Raw genomic sequence first — 18864 nt, 5'->3', positions numbered from 1 at the left:
TTTGTGTAACAAAAACTGTATGGAGGGGAGAAAGGCCGTGCCCGCCTCCATGGGCCCTGCCCAGGAGAGCAGTACCACCCCTGCCACCCCACAGGGACACGGGCAGTGGGCTGGCACTGCCCGGCTCCGAGGGATGGGGCAGCATGTCCCTGACAGCAGCCAACTGTTGGCAGCAATGCCTGCAGTCCTTGGAAGCAGCAAGGTGAGGGGCTGGAGCCCACCTGGAGCAGCTGCCTGGGCTCAGGGAAGGTGTTGGAAGCCAAAGCGTCCGACCGTGGCTTGAAGCAGTGAGGGGTCACTGTAGTGTCCCTAGTCCCCGAAGTTGATGGTGTAGGTCTCGGCCGTGGTGAGGGGCTGCGCCGTGCCCGTGTGCAGCTCCCAGCCCTCCGTCTCTGTCACCAGCTCGGTGACCACCTCTGTCTCGGTGTCCATCTCCCAGGTGCCGGCTGTGGGCGGCTCCTGGCTCCAGGGCGTGTAGGCCGTGCTGCTGAAGGGGAAGGGCAGGGCGGTGCTGCCGGTGCCCGTGGGGCTGCTCGTGGGGCTGCCCGTGGTGGTGGCGTTGAGGCGCCGCAGCCGCAGCTGCTCCCGCAGGCGCATGCGGTGCCGCAGGCGCAGCCGCAGGCGCAGCCGCTCGCGCGGCGTCATGGGCCGGCCTGGCACCACGCGGCGGATGGGCCGGTTCCCGTTCATGGCCATGATCTCCCGGATGCGCTTCCAGTTGGAGCGCGACAGCACGAAGTTGCACTGGGTGGCCCCGATGTCGTAGAGCACATGGCAGGTCTTGACGCTGGGGTTGTAGCCCTCGGCCCGCGCCGACACGCGGTACTCGCCCGGGTTCAGGATGCGCCAGTAGTCCCCGCCGCTGGCTGCAGTTGGGGGGCAGCAGGGTGGGTGGGCTGGGGGTGGCACAGCGCTGCCAGCGCCCTGCCAGCTCCTCGCAGCACCTACCTGTCCTGACGTTGTGGTTGATGCCCCCCACCACAATGGTGGCGTTGGCAATGGGCTCTCCCTGCTGGTCTGTCACCACACCCTTGATTCCCCGGTGGGTCTGGGTGAGGGAGAGAGATGAGTGGAGCTGTGTGGGACAGCTGGGGCAGCTGTGGTCACGTCCCACTACACACCTGCTCCATGAAGGTGAGCAGAGACTCCTTGTTGTTCTCCCACTCCTGCTGCAGCTCGCTCTCGTGGGGGAACTTGTCACAGCCCAGGTAAACGGAGAGCTCCAGGCAGTTGGTGTGCAGGTAGCTGAAGTCATTCATACCTGCAAGAGCACAGACACGCCCGCCCAGCCCCTCGCTCCCCTGCCAGTGGTGGGGTGGGGGGGCAGCCAGGCCCCTGTCCCCAACTCACTGCCAGCCCGGGGCCGCCACTTGGCGCCCTGCACGATGCCCATGGCGTCGGTGACGTCCTGCGCGTGGCAGCCCCCGCGGAAGGTCTCGGCCATGCTCAGGTGTGCCGAGGCGTAGGAGATGGCGAGCCAGCGGAACACGGCGTGGTCGGGGGTCTCCTGCAGCTCGGGCCGCTCATCCTCGTAGTCCGGCGGGCGGGGGGCAGCGGCCGGCGTCGGGGGGCTGGGCCGGGCCGTGTCGAAGGGGAAGGACACCAGCTTCTCCCCGCCCTGCAGGTTGGCTCCCAGCACAAAGGGGTTCTTGTCCATCCATGCCATCACAGCCCTTGTCTCCACTGCCACCTGTGGGGCATGGGGCATGAGGTGTTACCCCCTGCCACCTTGCCCCCACCCCGTGCCCTGTGCCGCACTCACCGCCGCATCCTCGGACAGGTAGTGCTCCGGGATGGGGATGTGGTGGTTGGGGAACTGGTGGGGCACCAGCCGCCTCTCCTCGGCTGCCCACAGCGCCGACGCCAGGTCGGGGAAGTTCTCAAAGAGGTCAAAGCCTTCCTCTGTCCAGTGGCCCAGTGCCCAGTTGCCCAGTTCAGAGCCCTGCGGGCAGCCCAGGACGGACACCAGTGAGTGCAGGGGGCTGTGTCCCACCACCCACATCCCATCTCACTACTCCTGGTCCCATCCCCTTCCCTGACACAGCTCAGGTACCCAGCCTGGAGCCCAAGGCACTGGTGAGCTGTGAGGGGGGAGCTGCATCCTGTTCTTTTCCCATCCCATCCCATCCCAGCACCCCACATCCTCCCCCACTGTCCATGGCACTGCCCCGTGGCCCCCTCACCGCCTCGTGGGCCAGCTCGTAGCCGTCGGGGTTGAGGGAGGGCACGAGGTGGATGCGGGTGTCGCTGACCAGGCCCCGCACGCGGGGGTTCCCGTCCTGGTACTCCTTGCACAGGAACTGCATCAGCAGCAGCAGCAGCTCCCGGCCCAGCGCCTCGTTGCCGTGCAGCCCCGCCGTGTAGCGGAACTCGGGCTCACCTGGAGGGCCCAGCAGGGTCAGCAAACACCCGGGACCCTGGCTGGGGGCCCCGGCCCCTCCACCTCCCTCACCTGTCTCATGCTCGCCCGGGTTGTCGGAGATCTCCATGGCGTAGATCTTCAGCCCCCGTGAGCTCTTGCCGATGTTGTAGATGCGGGTGATGGTGGGACACTCCTCATTCACCACCTTCATTAGCTGCAGGGTGGGGAGAGGTGGGGCAGTGCTGGGGGGACAAGCCCAGAGCTGCAGAGAATTCCACGCCCATGGAGGGTCCCACCCTATGAAGATGCCCATCACCATGGAAGTGCCCACAAGCACAGAGAATGCCATGCCCCAAAGATGTGCCCTCTCCTCATGGAGGGTCCCACCACCATGAAGGATCCCACCACCATCCCCTACACAGGATCCTGCCCCCCAGCCCTGCCCACCTGCCTCATGTCCTTGTAGGAGTGGTGTCGGAAGTCCAGGTTGTCCGTGGAGGTCACCTCGTTCTGCTGGCTGTAGTAGCTGCTGACAGCTGTGGGGGGGACAGGGACAGAGCAGCGGGGGATGGCTGCAGAGGTCCCATCCCCGTGGCCCCCAGGCTGCTTTGGGGTGACTGTTACCCGAGAGGGGACAGCCCAGGACCTCGAGGCGCAGGCAGAGGCTCCCGTTCCAGCGCTGGGGGTAGATGCGGATGTAGCGCGCCACCATAGGCTCAGGGAACTCGCTCAGCACCGGCGTGTCCTTGTCCACGTTGCCATAAAACATCTGCCAGGAGGGAGGGATGTACCCCAGGGGCTCCCTCCCCGTGTTTGCCCTGCCACCCACCCAGAACAGTCCCCACCATCTCCTCGTAGCCATTGCTGTACATCACCCAGTGCTGGCTGTCATTGCTGAAGCCCACGTAGAAGCTGGTGACAAAGTCATCGCTGTGGGAGGACAGGGACAGGTTGGGGCGGGGGTCCCCACGCTGCTGCCCCCTCCCACATCCCTGGCTGCAGCCCCGGATGGCCATACTGGATCTGGGAGTCGCGGCCCTGGGTGATGACCCCGGTGAAGAGCGTGATGCGGCGCGTGTCCACCTCCAGCCAGTGCGCACGGCTGTCGTCCTCAGCGCACCACGCGCCGTCGAAGAAATCCTCCTCGTTGGGGCCCGCCTGGGGACAGCGAGGGGCGTGGGCAGGGGGGTGTCGCTGTGACCCCTGGGGCAGGGCTGTCACCGTGGGGCGGGCACTGGGGGTGCCCTTCCTCACCTGCATGTTGAGGCGGCCACGCTGGGCACCCAGCCCGTGGCGCAGCATGGACGAGGCCAGGATCTGGTCGTCCTCGATGCGGTGGGACTCCAGCCCGATTGGGGGACACCCTGGGGACAGCAGGGGGTGAGGGGCTCACCCCAGCCCCAGCAGGGTGTCCCTGTCACCCCAGCAATGGGGATACTCACTTTTCTTCTCTGCTGGAGGGGCCCATTCCTCCTCATCTGGATCCCACTTCTTTCCTCCTGGCTTTTTGGGTTTTCCTGGCAAAGGAGAAGGCACAGTGAGGGGGCAGGGACGAGGACAGGTGTGAGGGGACAGGAATGGGGGCTGGCACCCACCTTTGCGGTCCTGGCCCTTCTCCTCCGCCCAGCGCTCCTCCTCCTCCTCCTCCTCTTTCTTGGGCTTTGCTGTTAGTGAGGTGACACCAGTCCCAGGGATGTGACACCAGTCCCAGGGACATGCCACCCTCCCTGTGGCTCTGCCACCGACCCTGGGGCACACGTGTCCCCCCTGCCCACCCCCCAGCCCCTCCACCCCTCTCACAGGCTCTGATTTTCTCCTCGTCCGTCTCCATCCCGTCCTCCTTGTCCGGGTGCTCCTCGCGGGGCTTGGTGGGGGGGGGCAGCCCGTAGGACCCTGGGGGGCACAGGAGGGGCTGGGCAGCCTGGAGATGGGGGGGCAGGGACGGGGGGCAGGGACGGGGGGCAGGGATGGGGGTGTTTGGGGTGTTTGGGGTGCTGGGGCTCCCCGTCCCCCCGTTCTCACTCACAGTCGTCGTAGTCCGGTGGCTCGAAGCCCTCGCCGTAGTCGCCCTCCGTCACGGGGCCGGGCAGGGGGGGCGGCGGGAGCGGCTGCGGGGGGGGGCGCGGGGGGGGCTCCTCGGGCTCTGCTGGGGCGGGAGAGGGGCTGTGCTGGGGATGGGGAGGCAGCGAGGGGCCCACAGGGTCCCCATGTCCCCGCAGGGTCCCCATGCCCCTGCAGGCTCACCCTGGGTTCCCAAGGCTGAGGACAGTCCCCAGTGTCACCCTGGGTCCCCAATGTCACCCTGGGTTCCCAAGGCTGGGGCCCGAGGGGTGCCATTCCCGTGTCCCCCCCTCCCACGTACGTGTCTCCTCCTCGGGCTGGGGCCACACCCGCTCGGGTCTCCTCCTGCCCGGGGGCTTGGGGGGCTTCTGCTGCCTCCGGATGAACTCGACTGGGGACACAGAGGGTGGCACTGGTGTGTGCTGGGGGCAGGGGGACGTGCCCAGTGCCCCTCAATGTCCCCTATGCCCCCATTGCCCTCCCAGTGCCCCCGTGCCAGCCCAGCTCCCTACAGTCCTCGTAGTCCTCCCGCTCCAGCTGCTCGTTGTAGTCCAGGGTTGGGGGCTCCGGCTCCTCGGGGACCTCTGCAGAGAGGGGACACGGGGGGTGAGGCAGGGGACAGCAGGGAGGTGGCACCTGAGAACAGGAGGGAGGTGACCCTGGGGCATACAGGGGGTGACACTTGGGAGCAGAGAGATGGTGCTGGGACAAAGGAAGGTGACACAGGGAAGGTGGCATTTGGGGACAGGGAGGGAGTCCCAACACCAGTAGTGTCCCCAGGACACAGGGGGTGGCCCTGGGGCTGGGCCCTCACCTGGCTCAGGGCTCCAGTCCTCCCGGCCCGGCCCCCAGCGCTCCTCTGGGGGCTCCTCCAGCTCTGCTGGGGACAGGGACAGAGTGAGGGGCTGGCACGGCCGCCCCAGGCCCTGTCCTGCCCCACAGCGGGAAGGAAAGTGGGGGACAATGGAGGGACAGAGGGGAAACCCATGGGGACACAGCTGTGGGGTGCTGCCAGGGTGTGGGTGAAGCTCTGCTGGGCTGAGACCCCCACCCCAACCCCGCCAGGGGCAAGATGGGCATCCCCAAAACTCACCTCGGACACCTCCATCCTCCTCCTCCTTGTGTGAAGGCTCCAGGAGCTCGGGTACCTCTCCATCCTCCCTGCCCTGCCAGGGCTGCTGGAGACTGGGGGGGCTCGGTGCCACCGGTGGCTTCTTGCCAGAGGCTTTGGTGGCCTTGGGTGGCTTCTCCTTGGGCTTTTTGGAGCCTTTTGGGGGCTTTTCAGAGCCTTTTGGGTTTTTTTCAGACCCTTTTGGGTTTTTTTCAGAGCCTTTTGCTGGGGTTTCAGAGCCTTTTGGCGGCTTCTCCTTGGGTTTCTTGGGGGGTTTGTTCTTGCCCCGCTCCTTGTCCTTGTCCTTGTCCTTTTTGGGCCCCCGGGGTCTCTCCTTGGCTTTCTTGGGGGTCTTTTCCTTCTTGCCCTTCCTGGGTTTCTCGGGCTCGGGCAGCGGCCCCGGAGCGCCTGCGGGGACAGAGCGGGAGCGGCGGCCGGGCGGGGTGAGCGCGGCGGGGCCGGCCCGGCCCGTGCGGATCCCGGTGATCCCGGTGCCCATCACTCACCCGTGCCGGTGCCGGTGCTGAGCTCGGAGCCAAAACCCAGCTCGGTGCCGTCCCCGTCCCCGTCCCGGTCCCCGCCGTCGCCGGGAGCGAGGAAGCCCCGCAGGAACTCCTCGATCTCGGCGTCGGTGAGCGCGGGGGGCGCCGGGGCCGCTCCCGGTGCCGGTACCGGCAGCAGCGGCAGCAGCGTGGCCGTCAGCAGCAGGCAGCAGCGGGGCGGCCCCGCCGGGACCATCGCGCCGCGCACCGGGCCCGGTACCGGAGAGCCCCGAGAGCCCCGCGAGGGCGGGCGGGGGGCGGTGCTCGGCCGGGGGCGGGACCGGGATGGCACCGAGCGGGACGGGCGCCGACACCGGGACTGCTCCGGGACTACCTGGCACCCGTACGGAACTCGCACCGGGACCGGCATTGCTGGGAACCCGCACGGAACCCGCCCTGACACCGCGCGGGACTGGCACCGGCACCGAGACTGGCACCGGGACCAGCACCGGGACTGCCTGGGACCCGGCACTGGGACTGGCACCGGCACCGCCCGGGACCGGTACCGAGCCCACACCGGAGCCGTGCGGGGCCCGACTCGCGGGGACCGGCAGGACACCGGTGCCACCAGCCCGGCCCCGGCACCGCGCTCCCAGCACGGGCGGGCACACGGCAGAGCCTGTACGTCTGTGCCCCTAAACCCGGCACCCCCTGCACCCCAATACCCCCATACACGGCAGTGCCTGTACATCTGTACCCCCAAACCTGGCAACACCTGCAGCCCCATACCCCTATAACCGCATACCCCAGCACCCCCTGTACACACTGTGCACACGAGATGCCACACACACAGAGAACACACTCTGCACATGGATCATGGGTCACATAGGGCACAGGGACCCTGCACACGCCTGGCACTGCCCGGGGCTCCTGCACACGCAGGGGATGCAGGGCACATGCTGTGCACACAGGAACGATGCCGGGGCTGCAGGGCACACTCTCTGCACACACAGGGGATGCAGGGCACACTCTCTGCACACACATTACACGCGTGTGACCCCTCCAGCCGCAGGGTTGGGGCTCAGGCTGGGCTGAGCCCGCCCCGGTGGTCCCTGGGGGTGACCCGGGTGTGTCCCCCCCGTCCCGGCCCCGCAGGCTCCCCGGGCCCCGCTGGTGGCAGGGCCACGTGGCAGCTCGGCCCCGTTACATGTGTGTGTCCCCCCCCCGGCCGTGAGTCACTGCCTGGCAATGCTGGGGCCTGCCGGGGCCGGGGGGGGCTGCCCGGGGCTGGGGGGCTCCCCTACACCTCCCCAAACCCCTTCACTCCTCCCCAGTCCCCGGCAGGAGCCTGCTGCAGCCATCACCAAAGAAAAGCCCTTTTATTGATGCTGGGGAGGGCCCGGGGCACAGGGAGGAGAATGAGCTCAGGCAGGACTCAGAGAAGCCCCCACGGCCCCCAGCCCTGCAGAGGGGGGGCTGAGCTGGGACCCCCAAGCCTTTCTCTCCTTTTGTTCCTAAAGTGACAGCAGGGCAGGAAACTCCTAAGGGAGGGCTGGGCTTTTCCTTGTTCACAGTGAGTTTGGGGTGGGGAGGGGTCCCACGCGCCTGGCCAGGCCGCAGGGGAGGATTTCACTCCCAGTTCAAACCCCAGAGCAGGTTTGGGGTGAGGGAAGGGGGGAGAGCAGGGAGGAGAACACAGGGTGAGCACACGTGTGAGCTCAGGGCGCTGCAGGGCCAGGAGTCACTCTCCTGCTCGTGTCAGACCCTGCAGGACCCCAGAATGGCTCTGATGAGCTTCCCCAATGAAATGAGCTTGGGAACGTCCAGTGTGGCTGTGGCAGGCCCAAGGTTACAGGGAGGGAGCACAGGGGGGGAGGTAATTCTTGAATTTGTTCCCTGAAAATTCCCGTGAGGGATTTGTCACACCCCAGAGCCCAGGGAGGAGGGCTCAGGGTGGGATGGGACCTTCCTTCCCACCCTGAGGGATGGGGGGCAGCTCCACTGCCGAGGGACTGGGGAATGGCACTTCACTGAGAAAGAGAGAAATAAAGAAATAAAGAAATAAAGCCACGTGTCGCTGGAAGAGCCAGGCCGGAGCTGGGTGGGCTCGGGGTCCGGAGCAGCCCCGGGGGTCTGGAGCCCCCCAGCAGCCCCTACTCGATCAGCTCCACATAGTTGGCGGGGAACATCCCAAAGTGGCCGTCGGGGCCGAAGCCGCGCCACCAGCCCTCGTCGATCATCTCGATGTTGGTGATGATGTTCTCGGGGTCGAAGGAGATCTCGGTGTCGTCAGCTGCGAGGGGACACAGGGGACAGTGGGGACAGAGCGCCTGAGCCACCCCAGCCGCGGGGTCACAGGGTAACGGGGATGTGGAGCTGCCCCAAGGGCTGGAGCCCCTCTGCCATGGGGACACATTGGGAGAGATGGGGATGCTCCCTGGGGCAGGAAAGCTCCAGGAGACCCTTGCAGGGTCAGGAGGGCTCCGGGAGAGCTGGGGAGGGACTGGTACAAGGGCAGCAGCAGCTCAGGGGTCTCACCAGCCTGGTAGTCATACAGGGCCCGGGCACAGAGCCCCTTCCCCGCCAGGTCTGGGGGCTCCTGGTACTCCACCCTGTAGTCGTACTTGGCATCGGCAGCTGGCTCCTGATGAGAGCAGGCAGAGGAGAGCAGAATCAGCAGTGGAACGGTGGGAGAGAACAACGCCCAGGAATGGCCATCAGCATGGGACACAGCAGCACCCGCTGCCACACAGGGGCATCCTGAGCACCCCTGAGCTCTGGGCTTTCACCATTTCCAGTGATTTCAGCACAGATTTCAGTTCCAGTGGCACATCCTGAGCACCCCTGAGGTTCCCCCATTTCCAGTGATTTCAGCTCAGATTTCAGTCCCAGCTCATCCCAGGGACGGGACAAGCCACGCTCCCCCACCCAAACCAGGCCCCAGACTCACCTGGGGGGGCTCCTCGTAGATGGCCGCGGGCTCGGGGGGCTCCTCGTACAGGTTCTCCTCGCCGTGGGAGCCCGGCACACCGGAGCTGTAGCCAGAGTCTCGTCCTGAGGAGGAACCAGGGCTCTGTCACCCCGGCCAGCCCCTGAACCCTGCCCTGGTCCAGGCTGGGGCCACCCCAGGCTCATCCTGGGGACCCCTGCCCAGGCAGGGATGGGTGAGGAGGGGTCTGGGGAGCAGAGGGACGGGCACAGCACAGATCTGCCCCCGGCAGGGGAGGGATGAGCACAAACTGGCTCAGGATGGATGATTGCCATGGAGGGAGGAGCTGGAGCACAGCCCTGGCCAAGAGCAGCATCTAGTGGTGACAGTGGCCTGGGGACAGCGGGCTGGGGCCGGGTGCTCTCTGAGACCCCAGCCCAGCCCAGCCCAGCTGTGCCTCCGTGATCTGGGGACAGGGCCAGTCCTCAGTGCCACCCACAGCACACGGGCAGAGCTCTGGGCACAGCCAGCCCTGCCCTGGAACCAATTCCTGCCCGGAGCACTGGGAAATGGCAGGGCAGGGACAGCCCCAGTGCCCCAGGTGCTCCAAACCCTGCCCAGCCTGGCCTGGGCGCTGCCAGGGACATCCATGGTATCACCTGCACCAGGGGCTCACCACCCTCACATCCAGGCTGAATCTACCCCCAATATCCAGGCTGAATTTACCCCCGATATCCAGTCTGAATCCACCCCTGATACCCAGTCTGAATTTACCCCTGATACCCAGTCTGAATCAGCACATGGAATCCTGGAATGATTTGGGCTGAAAGGGACCCAAAAGATCCCTCCTGCTTTGGGCAGGGACACCTCACCATGGCCCAGGGGCTCCAAACCCCAGTGCCCAGCCTGGCCTTGGCACCTGAGGACGAGCAGGAACCATCCTCATCCTCAGCACCACCCTCAGCCCTGGCTGCAGGCAGAGCCCAAAACCCAAACGGAATCTCCAGATGCCCAAATTTGTGAGAAACGCAGTGGAAAGAGGAGGGGAACAGCCCTGGGGAGAGCAGGGAGCCGAGCACCAACCTGCTGCAGGGCCTGGGGAGGCCGGGGGGGACCCCCAGACGTCCCTGCTGGGGGAGGCTGGGCTGGGGTCCAGCTCCTTCTGCAGGAATGGGCTGCGCAGCTTGCCTGGGGGGAGAGCGGGGGCTGCTCACGGAGGGACCCCCAAACTGCCTGGGGACCCCCACATTACTGAGTCACACAAAGAGAGAGGAGGGGGCTGCCCCCAGGGCACCCCCACGCTGCCGCCTCACCCTCCCAAGCAGGATTTTCCAGCTCCAGCCCTGGCTGTGGAAAACAAGTTTGGCAACCGGTTGCGGCGGCAGCCAAGGGGAAATTTAAAAATGAAATGAATGAATAAATGAATGTATTTCTGTGGAGGAGGGAGAGCTGCAGCCCCTGGCTCTCCCTCCGTGGTGGCGCTGGGAGGGAAGGCCACAGGCAGACTGGGAGGGGATGATGCAAACTGGGTCCTGTTTCCTGTGGCAGGAGGCACCTGGGCTGCTATCGCCTCATCTCCACCTCCAAACCAAACAAAAGCTGAGCAGAATTCCCGCACCAGCCCTGCCAGCACCAGGACTCCTGCCTGCCCTTATCTCTGATCAACTCCAGGGCATTTACCTGCCTTTCCTCCAGGAAACACCTCTAAGTCAGTCTCTCCTCGTGACCAAAAAAGACATTTTCAACCACCAAAAAAGATATTTTCAACCACCAAAACAGACACTTTCCCAGCCTGGCATCCCCTCCTCTCCCACCCAGGATGTGCCTGCCCAAGGCACAGGATCCCTGCTCCTGTCACCAAGTGAAAGCGATTATTGGGATCAATCCAAGGTGCTTTGGAGGGGGCTGGGTGAGGATGAGGAAGAGGAAGAGGAGGCAGAGGCCTCACCCAGGTGTGTCACGGGTCACAGCCACTTCCTCAGCTGCTCTCAGCTCTGCCCTGCAAACTTCCTGATTTCTGCCTGAGAGATCAGATCAGAGCAGGCCCTGCTGACAGCACAGGGCTCTGCCTGGCTGGGGCAGCGCAAAAATCTGGGGGAAACTTCATTCATTTGGGACAGACTGCGATAATGATGCTTTCCTGGGGTTAACAGATTGAACCACCAGAGCATGCCTGGCTGTGTCCCCAGCCCCTTGCAGTGTCCCCAAGCCATACCTGGCTGTGCTGGCAGCCCCTGGCTGTGTCCCCAAGCCATACCTGGCTGTGCTGGCAGCCCCGTGTCCCCTGGCCCCGCTCTCTCCTTCTGTTTGAAGATGTCTCGGGGGTTGACGGCTCTCTGCGCGATCAGCGTGGCTGCCTCCTGCCCGGGGAGGGGGCACGGGGTCAGTCAGGGCTCAGGGACACAGGGGACAGGGCCCAGCAGCCCCCCCTGCCCCGGGGACAGGTGAATTCCCCACCTGGGCTTTCTCCACCGACTGGCTCCTCCTGACGCCCCGGCGAGCCTCATCCTCCTCGGCGTGCTCCTTCTGCGCCAGGGGACAGGGATGGGGACAGGGACAGGGCTGGGTCACCCCTGCCAGAGCCACCTGCCCCTCTCCAGCCCTCCTGCCCCCCTCGGGCCCCAGGGAGGGAGGATGAGGAGGGAGCCCTGGGTCTGGGAGGCAGATGAGGGAATTCTGGGCTTGGTGTCACAGGGTCAGGGGACGATTTTGGGTGGGAAAACCCCTGAGAGCAGAGTCCAGCTGCTCCCCAGCACTGCCACGGCCACCACCGCCCCGTGTCCCCAAGTGCCACATCCCCAGAGCTGTGACATCCCCCATGGATGGGGACTCCACCCCTGCCAGGGCTGCACAGCCCTTGCCATGAAGGAATTTCCCCAATATCCAACCTAAACCTCCCCTGGGTAACCTGGGGGCCATTTCCACTTGCCCTGTGCCCCCCACCCTCGCCTGGGGCCAGCACAGAGCTCACCCACTGCTGCTGCTCCCTGTCCCTGCTCTCAGCCTCCTGCTGCTGCTGCAGTCTCCTGTGGGGACAAATGGGTTAAAAACGAGTGTTTGAGACCTCATCCCACTATCCCAGCTCCAGGAATAGCCCCTGGTGAAGTGAAGGCCACCCCTGACTGCAGGGCCGGACGAGGTGCTGCAGCCACCCTCGAGGAGAGGAGCAGGAGCTGCTCCAAGCACTGGGATCATTCCAGGGAAATCTCCTCCCTGGGGACAGGGACGTGAGCACCCCATAGGGGAGCTGGGCAGGCTTCCCTGTGGGGCTGGAGCTCCCTGGGGCTCCGACACCCCAAAAACAGGGCCATGGGTTTGGGGGAGCAGAACTGGGAGAGCCCTGGGGCAGGATTCATGGGCAGGGAGGCTCAGCTGGACGAGCAGCCAGGGAGATGTTCCCTGCACAGCTGGATCAGGATCCCTCTGTTCTATTCGAGGAGATTCCCTTCAGGAATCCCAGCATGGGCAATGTGTGGAACCCTCCCCTCCCTGAGGAACAAACCCTGAGGAGTGGGGGCAGCTCAGAGAGGCTGTGACAGGGGCAGGGACAGCGGCACCAGGGCCACCCCGGAGGGCAGGGCAGGCTCCGAAGCCCCAGGCCCGCTCACTTGTGCGCGTCGATCTCGCTGTCGCGGGCCTGGCAGAGCCGCTCCCGCCCCGCCGCCTCCCGCAGCTCCCGCTGGCGCCGCTCCTGCTCCAGGCGCTGCCGCTCCTGCTCCGCGCGCCGCCGCTCCTGCTCCCGCCGCTCCTGCTCGTCCTTCTGCGGGCACCGGGCACGGACGGGGCTGGGGGGTGCTGGGGGCACGGGGCTCACAGGGGTGGGGGATGCTGGGGGCTCACAGGGGCAGGGGTCCCGCTGCCAGGGCTCCAAGACCCCTGTCCCTCTGCACTCCGGGGCACAGGGCAGGGCTGGGGGGACACGGTGGGTCCAGGAGACACACAGCACATCCCAGGGACACACAGCACGTCCCTGGGGACACGGTGGGTCCCAAGGACATGGCACGTCCCTGGGCACACACAGCACGTCCCTGGGGAACACACAGCACATCCTGGAGGACACACAGAGCACATCCCAAGGACACACAGCACGTCCCTGGGGAACACACACAGCACATCCCAAGAACACACAGCACGTCCCTGGGGCTCGTGGTGGACCCCGAGGACACCGCACATCCTGGGGGACATGGTGGAGCCCAAGGACATGGCACATCCCAGGGGGGGCACACCCAGCAGGTCCTGGGACCCCTGGTGGATCCCAGGGCACTTTCACAGCCAGGAGGTTCACAGGTTATTGTTTAACCCCATAAAACCCCAAGGTGCAAGGGAAGGGAAGAGGAAGCAGCCCTGCAGAGTCAAACACCCATTTCCCCGCCCAGCTGGGGTTTGCTGGGAGCTGGATCCAGCCCAGCCCTCCCTCCCCGAGCCAGGCCCAGGTGAGACACAGGGGATGGAGCAGCACCTGCAGCTCGGGGAGCACCCAGGGCAGCAGCAGGACTTGGAATAACACTGGAGAACAACCTCCAGCCATCCCCAGACACCCCGTGCTCACGTTCACCCACCTCTGCTTTGGCCCAGAAATTGTCCTTATTGACCCTCTTGATCTCAGACATGGCGTTTGTCTTCTGGTACACAGAGCCCTGAGCAGACACAGATAAAACACCTTTCTGGCACCTTTTGTCACACATCAGCCCAAACCAGCCCGGTCTGGGACCTCCCTGAGAAGAAGTTGAGAAGTTCCCATAACCTGATGCTTTGCCCCACAGTTTAAAGGAGGGCTGGGCTGGGTGAGGCCAGCGATGTGCACCTTGCCAAAAATGGGGAATTGCTGGCCCTGGCACAGGAGGCTGCTCCATCCCTGGAGTGTCCCAGGCCAGGCTGGATGGTGGGAGGTGTCCTTGCCATGGCAGGGCTGGCACTGGATGGACCAGAACCCCCTCAGGCCCTGGCAAGGTCCCCAAGTTCCTCCTGGACCCTTTAACTCCCCAGGCTGAGCATCCCACAGAGGGGTTGATGCCCAGGGCGCCCCTTCCACCGCAGGGTAAAGAGGCCCCAGCAGCCCCCCTGCCCCAGCTCACCACGGGCGCCTGGGGCCCCGAGTCCTGGAACTTGCTGCTCTCCTTGTGGAAGCTGTAGTTGGCCCCCGAGGCCTTGGCCACCTTCTCCATGATCAGCTCGGGCTCCACGTCCTCCTCGGCCCGGGCGTTGATGGTGACGTGAGCGCCCTGAGCACAGGAGCCAGCAGGGGCTCAGGGTGAGCCTGGGAGCCCCCAGACCCAGCAGGGGCTCACCCTGGAGCCCCCAGACCCAGCAGCTGCCCCAGAGCTCCCAGGGCAGGGAACAGGAGGAGATGCCCAGGGGGATCATTTGGGCAAGGGGTTCTGCTGGAAGGATGCAGCTTCCTTCCTTGCATCCCACTTGCCCTGGGATGTGCCCCTGTGTCCCTGAGGGTGGCAGGGGGCAGAGGGGGTGGTCTGAGGGCCCCCCACCCAAAACATTCACTGAAGGGAGGGCAGAGCAGGCTCACACCTTGAGGAAGTTGGCCACAGTGCTGACGTGGTTGGCGCAGGCTCCTTTCCTCACGTCGTTGACACCTTCACCTGTCTGCAGGGGACACCAGCAGCTCACCTGAGCCCCTTGGGGTGCATGAGCCCCTCCCCAGCCCACCTGAGCCCCTCCCCAGCCCACCTGAGCCACTCAGGGCTATCCCAGGGCTGTCCCCAGGTGTCTCCCCACTCACCCAGGGCTATCCTCAGGTCTGTCCAGCTGTCCCCATCTGTCCCCATTCTCCCAGAGCTGTCCCCAGGCCTGTCCCCATTCACCTAGAGCTGTCCCCAAGCCTGTCCCTGCTGTCCCCAGGTGTCCCCACTCACCCAGTTGACCAGGACGTATTTGGGCAGCCCCGAGTTGGGGTCCCGGACGCGGCAGAAGCCGTACATCACCTTCCCGCTGTTGAGCTCCTCCACCATCTCCTCCAAGCCCCCCTCTGTCCCGGGAGGGAGCACAGGGTGAGCCCAGCCTGCCCTGAGCTTGGGGAGGCACCCAGAGCCCCCCAGAGCCCTCCCAGCCCTGCTCCCCCCAGGCTTTCCCATGAGCTGGAGGCTGCCCCCAGCCCGGGTTTGCTCTGAGAACACAAAACCTGAGCATTGCCCACCCACCCCCAGCAGCCTTCATCACCCCGCTCCTCTTCCTCAGGCCTCCCCAAACCCCACCTGGCTCTGGGATCCAGCACCCCACCCAGGTGAGGGAGAGGGGGAAGGAGCTGCTGACACCCCCTGACCCATCAGGAGCTTCAACGCCAGCTCTGCCCACGGGTTCCTGCACAAAGCCACGCTCAGGAACACTCAGGGAGGGGGAATGGGGCTGGGGAGGAACTGGCTGGGCCTTGTTCCTGCTCTGCAAGATGGGAAGTAGAGCAGGAACCAAAAAGGGGCAAGGTCCTGTTAGTGCACCATGGGGAAACTGCTGCCCCAACGCTTCCGTCCCTGTCACACCCACCTGGAGAGTCCCAGAGCTGCTTTGGGGAGCTGGGAGTGAACCCCAAAGGGAGAATCCCACCCAGGGCTCAGGCAGAGGCAATGGGAAGGGAACAGATCGCTCCCTCCACACCAACAAACCACAGGAAAGGAGGAAAGCCACCAAAAATGCACTCTTTCATCCCAAAACCATCCTCCCTCCATGCTGGGCTGTGTGAGCCCTGGGGAGTGGGAGAGCAGCCCCTGCTCCTTATCAGCCTGGCAGGAACAGGGAGCCCCGCACAGCTCGCCCTGCCCTGCTCTGCAGAACCACCCGGATCGTTTCCCTCTGCCATTAAACATTCATGGCCTGCCTCTAAATTTGGCTCCAAACCCGGCAGGGAAGCTGGGGGTTGGAACTCTGGAGCTGGTGGGTGAGGGAATGATGGGGGGAGCTCGGGGCATGCCCTCTGCAGCCCCCCAAAACTCCCCAAAAAATACCCCAAAAGCTCCCCAAAAAATACCCCAAAAACTCCCCAAAAGTACCCCAAAAACTCCCCAAAAAATACTCCAAAAAATCTTCATTTGGGACCCAGCAAGATTCTTCCTCAGCAAATCTCCCCAGCACCAAAGCCCTGGGCTCCCCCAGACCCAGGAGCCTCCACAGGCTGGGAAAAGCTCCTGGAAACTGAGGCAGAAGCTGGGGAGGGATGAGAGGATGCAAATCCCAGCCTGGACATGGAGCTGCTGCTTCCCGGAGGCTGAGGCTCCCCAGGCAGGGGTGTCTCAGACTCACAACAAAGGGAAAAGAATGGCAGGAAGGAGGGAACGGGGCACGAGGGGCTTTGGCAGCGCTGGGCAGGGTCAGGGCTGCGCGAGGGGCCCTGCCCAAACCCGGGATTCAAACACAAGGAGCAGCCAGGATTAGGGGATGGACCCCAAAATCAGCCCCAAAAACCTGGAAATAGGGGGATGGCTCCCAAAATCAGCCTCAAACCCTGGAAACAGGGGATGGTCCCCAAAATCAGTCCCCAGATCCCTGAAACAGGGGATGGTCCCCAAAACCAGCCCTCAAACCCTGGAAACAGGGGGATGGTCCCCCAAATCCTCACCTCCAGAGCCGGCCACTCGCAGGTCATTGCTGTTGCCTTCGTAGGTGAACAGAGCCCTAAAATCAAGGCACAAATGGGATTTTCATCCAGCTTTAGTGCTTATCTGGGGTGCTCACATACCCCTGGTACATTCTGAGGTGCAGAAACCCACGGGGACCCCCTGAGACCCCCAAGGACCCCCTGAGATCCCCAGGGACCCTCTGAGCCCCCCACAACCCCTCTCACCCACCCCGTATCCCCCCAAATCCCCTCCCCATCACCCCATCTGCCCTCCCCATCCCCCAATCCCATCCCCCACCGCAGCACCCCCTCGCCCCCTCCCCATCCATCCCCCTCCATCCCCATCCCGGTACCGCCCCGGTGCCCCCGGTCCCGCACCAGTCGGTTCGGCTGCCCGCGGCCACCACGCTCCCGTAGGCCTCCTGCAGCGCCCGCCCGTTCTTGGCCAGGTTCAGCGCCATGGCCGCGCCCGCTCCGCCCGCCGGCAGCGGGGCCCGCCCCCGGTACTGCCGGGACCGCCCCAAGGAACGGTGATACCGGCCCCGCCCCCCGGCCCCGCCCCGCCGGTGATGCCGGAACCGCCCCCAGGCACGGCCCCGCCCCGCCGGTGCTGCCGGTTCCGCCCCCGGTGCCGCCCCGCCCCATCGGTAATATCGGCACCGCCCCCATGCTACCGCACGGCCCCCGGCCCCGCCCCGCCGGCAATACGGGCCCCGCCCCCCGCACCACGCCGGCCCCGCCCCGCCGGTGCTACCGGCACCGCCCCCGGCACGGCCCCTCCCATGTCCCCGGCCCCGCCCCGGAAGCGCCCGGCCCCGCCCCGGACAGCCCCACCCAACTAAGCCACGCCCACGAGACGCTACACCGCGCCCACCACTCGCTAGAGCACGCCCCTTGATGGATAGGCCACGCCCCTGTATGGATAGACCACGCCCCTGCATGGACAGACCACGCCCCTGATACAGAGCGCCCCTCAAATAGCGGAGCGCGCGCCCCAATAACGGACCCTCCCCGACAGGGAGACCCCCCCAAAAAATAACAGACCCCCGAGAGGGAGACCCCCCCCCCCCACTCCGAGCAGACAGACGCAGCCCCCGGGACCGAAATTCGCCATTTCCGAGTATTTTCCTCATTTCCCAGCCCGAGAGGGGCACATCGGGGAGCGTCTCGGAGCCTGCAGCTTTTTGGGGTGTAAATGCGGCTCAATTTTAGCCCAAAATCGTCAGAATTCTGCCTCTCGCCCCCACCCCGTGGCAAAGACCCTCCCGAAGGGGTGATCTTGGGGGTCCCGGGAGGTGACCCGAGGGACGGGCGCTGTCCCCAGGACGCGCTGATGGGACATTCGCGGCTCGTTGTCCCCCTGCCCTGCCCCGCTGCTGGGGGGTGGGATGGGGTGGGAGATGGAGAATGGAGTGATGGAGGGTCCTGGGGTCTCCGAGGGTTCTGGGATGTCCAGATTTCCTAGGGGGACCAAGGATCCCCCACTCCATGGATCCCCCAGAACACCAGGATCCCCATGGATGAAACCCACCGAGGAGACTCTCCCGTGTTTGTAGGACCCACAAAAATGTTGGGAAATACCCCAAAACTGCAGGGCTGCCTTTTTTAGGATTTAGGAGGGCGAAGTTTTGGGGCACCTGGAGAGCACTGGGTGGCACCTCCACATGTGCCCTGCTGGGAACCAGTCATCTCCTCACGCCTCGAGGGTTATTTACGGGAAATATGGGCAAAAATAATGCATAAGGCGATAATTTATATTTTTTGGCATCCCGGGACTCTGTGTCCCAGACCCCCGGACACATCCACACCCCTGCTCCATGAGCCCCCAGAGCAGGAGCGGAGCGGGAAGAAGGGGCAGATGTGAGCTCCCCATTGAGCACGTGGCTGGAAATGTTAATTAAACGCAGGGCAATAAAACATCTGGAGGGCCGGGAGAGGGAAGGGCCAGCCGGCACGGCCCCCCGCAGCTGCCTCCTGCTTTTCCTTGGGAATCTTGGGCAGGGGGGACCGGGGTCACCAGCGATCCCGACCGTACAAAAGCCTTTTCATCGAGTATTTCAGGCGCAGCAACTGAAGGAGCTTTGTGGCGCAGAGCGAGGGGCTGCGCGGCCGGGGGGCGGCGGGGGCTGCGGGCCGGGGGTCTGGGGGCTGCTGGAGGTGCCTGGGACTGGGGTTCACGGCCGGGCTGTGGGCGATGGCACCGGGACAATGCAGCTTCGGGGGTGATGGATGGAGCCCCGCTGGGTGCCACCCCGCCGGCCGTGCGGGAACGAGCCCACCCTGTACAAAAAAAAGGAGGAAAAGGGGTTTTGGATGAGTCTGTCCCATCATGGCAGGATCCTCTCCCAGTGCGGG

General features: G+C 65.1%; 2 protein-coding genes across 7 annotated transcripts; both read right to left on the bottom strand.

Annotated features, from left to right (window-relative positions):
• Positions 1-2: 2 nt before the first annotated feature.
• Positions 3-6461, bottom strand: AEBP1 (AE binding protein 1). 4 transcript variants are annotated; one of them, XM_074558919.1, is made up of 21 exons: positions 6041-6461; positions 5517-5942; positions 5238-5303; positions 4936-5007; positions 4725-4814; positions 4389-4508; positions 4163-4255; positions 3958-4026; positions 3805-3879; positions 3617-3726; positions 3381-3520; positions 3208-3292; positions 2987-3131; positions 2810-2898; positions 2453-2576; positions 2184-2380; positions 1763-1942; positions 1351-1690; positions 1122-1261; positions 949-1048; positions 3-866 (listed from the first exon to the last, which is right to left on the bottom strand). In XM_074558919.1, the coding sequence occupies exons 1-21, from the start codon at positions 6444-6446 to the stop codon at positions 310-312; spliced, it is 3624 nt and encodes a 1207-aa protein (XP_074415020.1). In that variant the 5' UTR covers positions 6447-6461; the 3' UTR covers positions 3-309. The 4 variants fall into 4 exon arrangements, with proteins under 4 accessions (XP_074415020.1, XP_074415024.1, XP_074415022.1 ...); XM_074558921.1 differs by having other exon boundaries at positions 4-866; positions 4389-4505; XM_074558920.1 differs by having other exon boundaries at positions 4-866; positions 5238-5300.
• Positions 6462-7376: 915 nt separating this feature from the next.
• DBNL (drebrin like) lies at positions 7377-17049 on the bottom strand. 3 transcript variants are annotated; one of them, XM_074558961.1, is made up of 14 exons: positions 16888-17049; positions 16510-16565; positions 14816-14928; positions 14472-14546; positions 14021-14167; positions 13505-13582; positions 12554-12705; positions 11917-11971; positions 11403-11471; positions 11203-11305; positions 10029-10133; positions 8967-9070; positions 8555-8660; positions 7377-8309 (listed from the first exon to the last, which is right to left on the bottom strand). In XM_074558961.1, the coding sequence occupies exons 1-14, from the start codon at positions 16968-16970 to the stop codon at positions 8170-8172; spliced, it is 1386 nt and encodes a 461-aa protein (XP_074415062.1). In that variant the 5' UTR covers positions 16971-17049; the 3' UTR covers positions 7377-8169. The 3 variants fall into 3 exon arrangements, with proteins under 3 accessions (XP_074415062.1, XP_074415063.1, XP_074415064.1); XM_074558962.1 differs by lacking the exon at positions 10029-10133 and having other exon boundaries at positions 11161-11305; XM_074558963.1 differs by lacking the exon at positions 10029-10133 and having other exon boundaries at positions 16888-17048.
• Between the last annotated feature and the right edge of the window lie 1815 nt (positions 17050-18864).

Source organism: Zonotrichia albicollis, chromosome 26, assembly GCF_047830755.1.
Source record: "Zonotrichia albicollis isolate bZonAlb1 chromosome 26, bZonAlb1.hap1, whole genome shotgun sequence".
NCBI classification, from domain to species: Eukaryota; Metazoa; Chordata; class Aves; order Passeriformes; family Passerellidae; genus Zonotrichia; species Zonotrichia albicollis.
Note: the sequence above shows the minus strand (reverse complement) of the source record. Positions and strands in the feature narration are given on the sequence as shown.

What these genes read in the sequence shown, in the direction of transcription:
- AEBP1 (XM_074558919.1), bottom strand. Translation starts at nt 6,446, where the DNA reads ATGCCGGTCCCGGTGCGAGTTCCGTACGGGTGCCAGGTAGTCCCGGAG. An exon ending in CCCTCCAGCAGAGAAGAAAA is followed by an intron (nt 3,727 to 3,804) that starts GTGAGTATCCCC and finishes TGCTGTCCCCAG; the next exon opens with GGTGTCCCCCAATCGGGCTG. An exon ending in CCTACAAGGACATGAGGCAG is followed by an intron (nt 2,577 to 2,809) that starts GTGGGCAGGGCT and finishes CCCACCCTGCAG; the next exon opens with CTAATGAAGGTGGTGAATGA.
- DBNL (XM_074558961.1), bottom strand. Translation starts at nt 16,970, where the DNA reads ATGGCGCTGAACCTGGCCAAGAACGGGCGGGCGCTGCAGGAGGCCTAC. An exon ending in TCTACGAGGAGCCCCCCCAG is followed by an intron (nt 8,661 to 8,966) that starts GTGAGTCTGGGG and finishes TGCTCTCATCAG; the next exon opens with GAGCCAGCTGCCGATGCCAA. An exon ending in CCTGTATGACTACCAGGCTG is followed by an intron (nt 8,310 to 8,554) that starts GTGAGACCCCTG and finishes GTCCCCTCGCAG; the next exon opens with CTGACGACACCGAGATCTCC.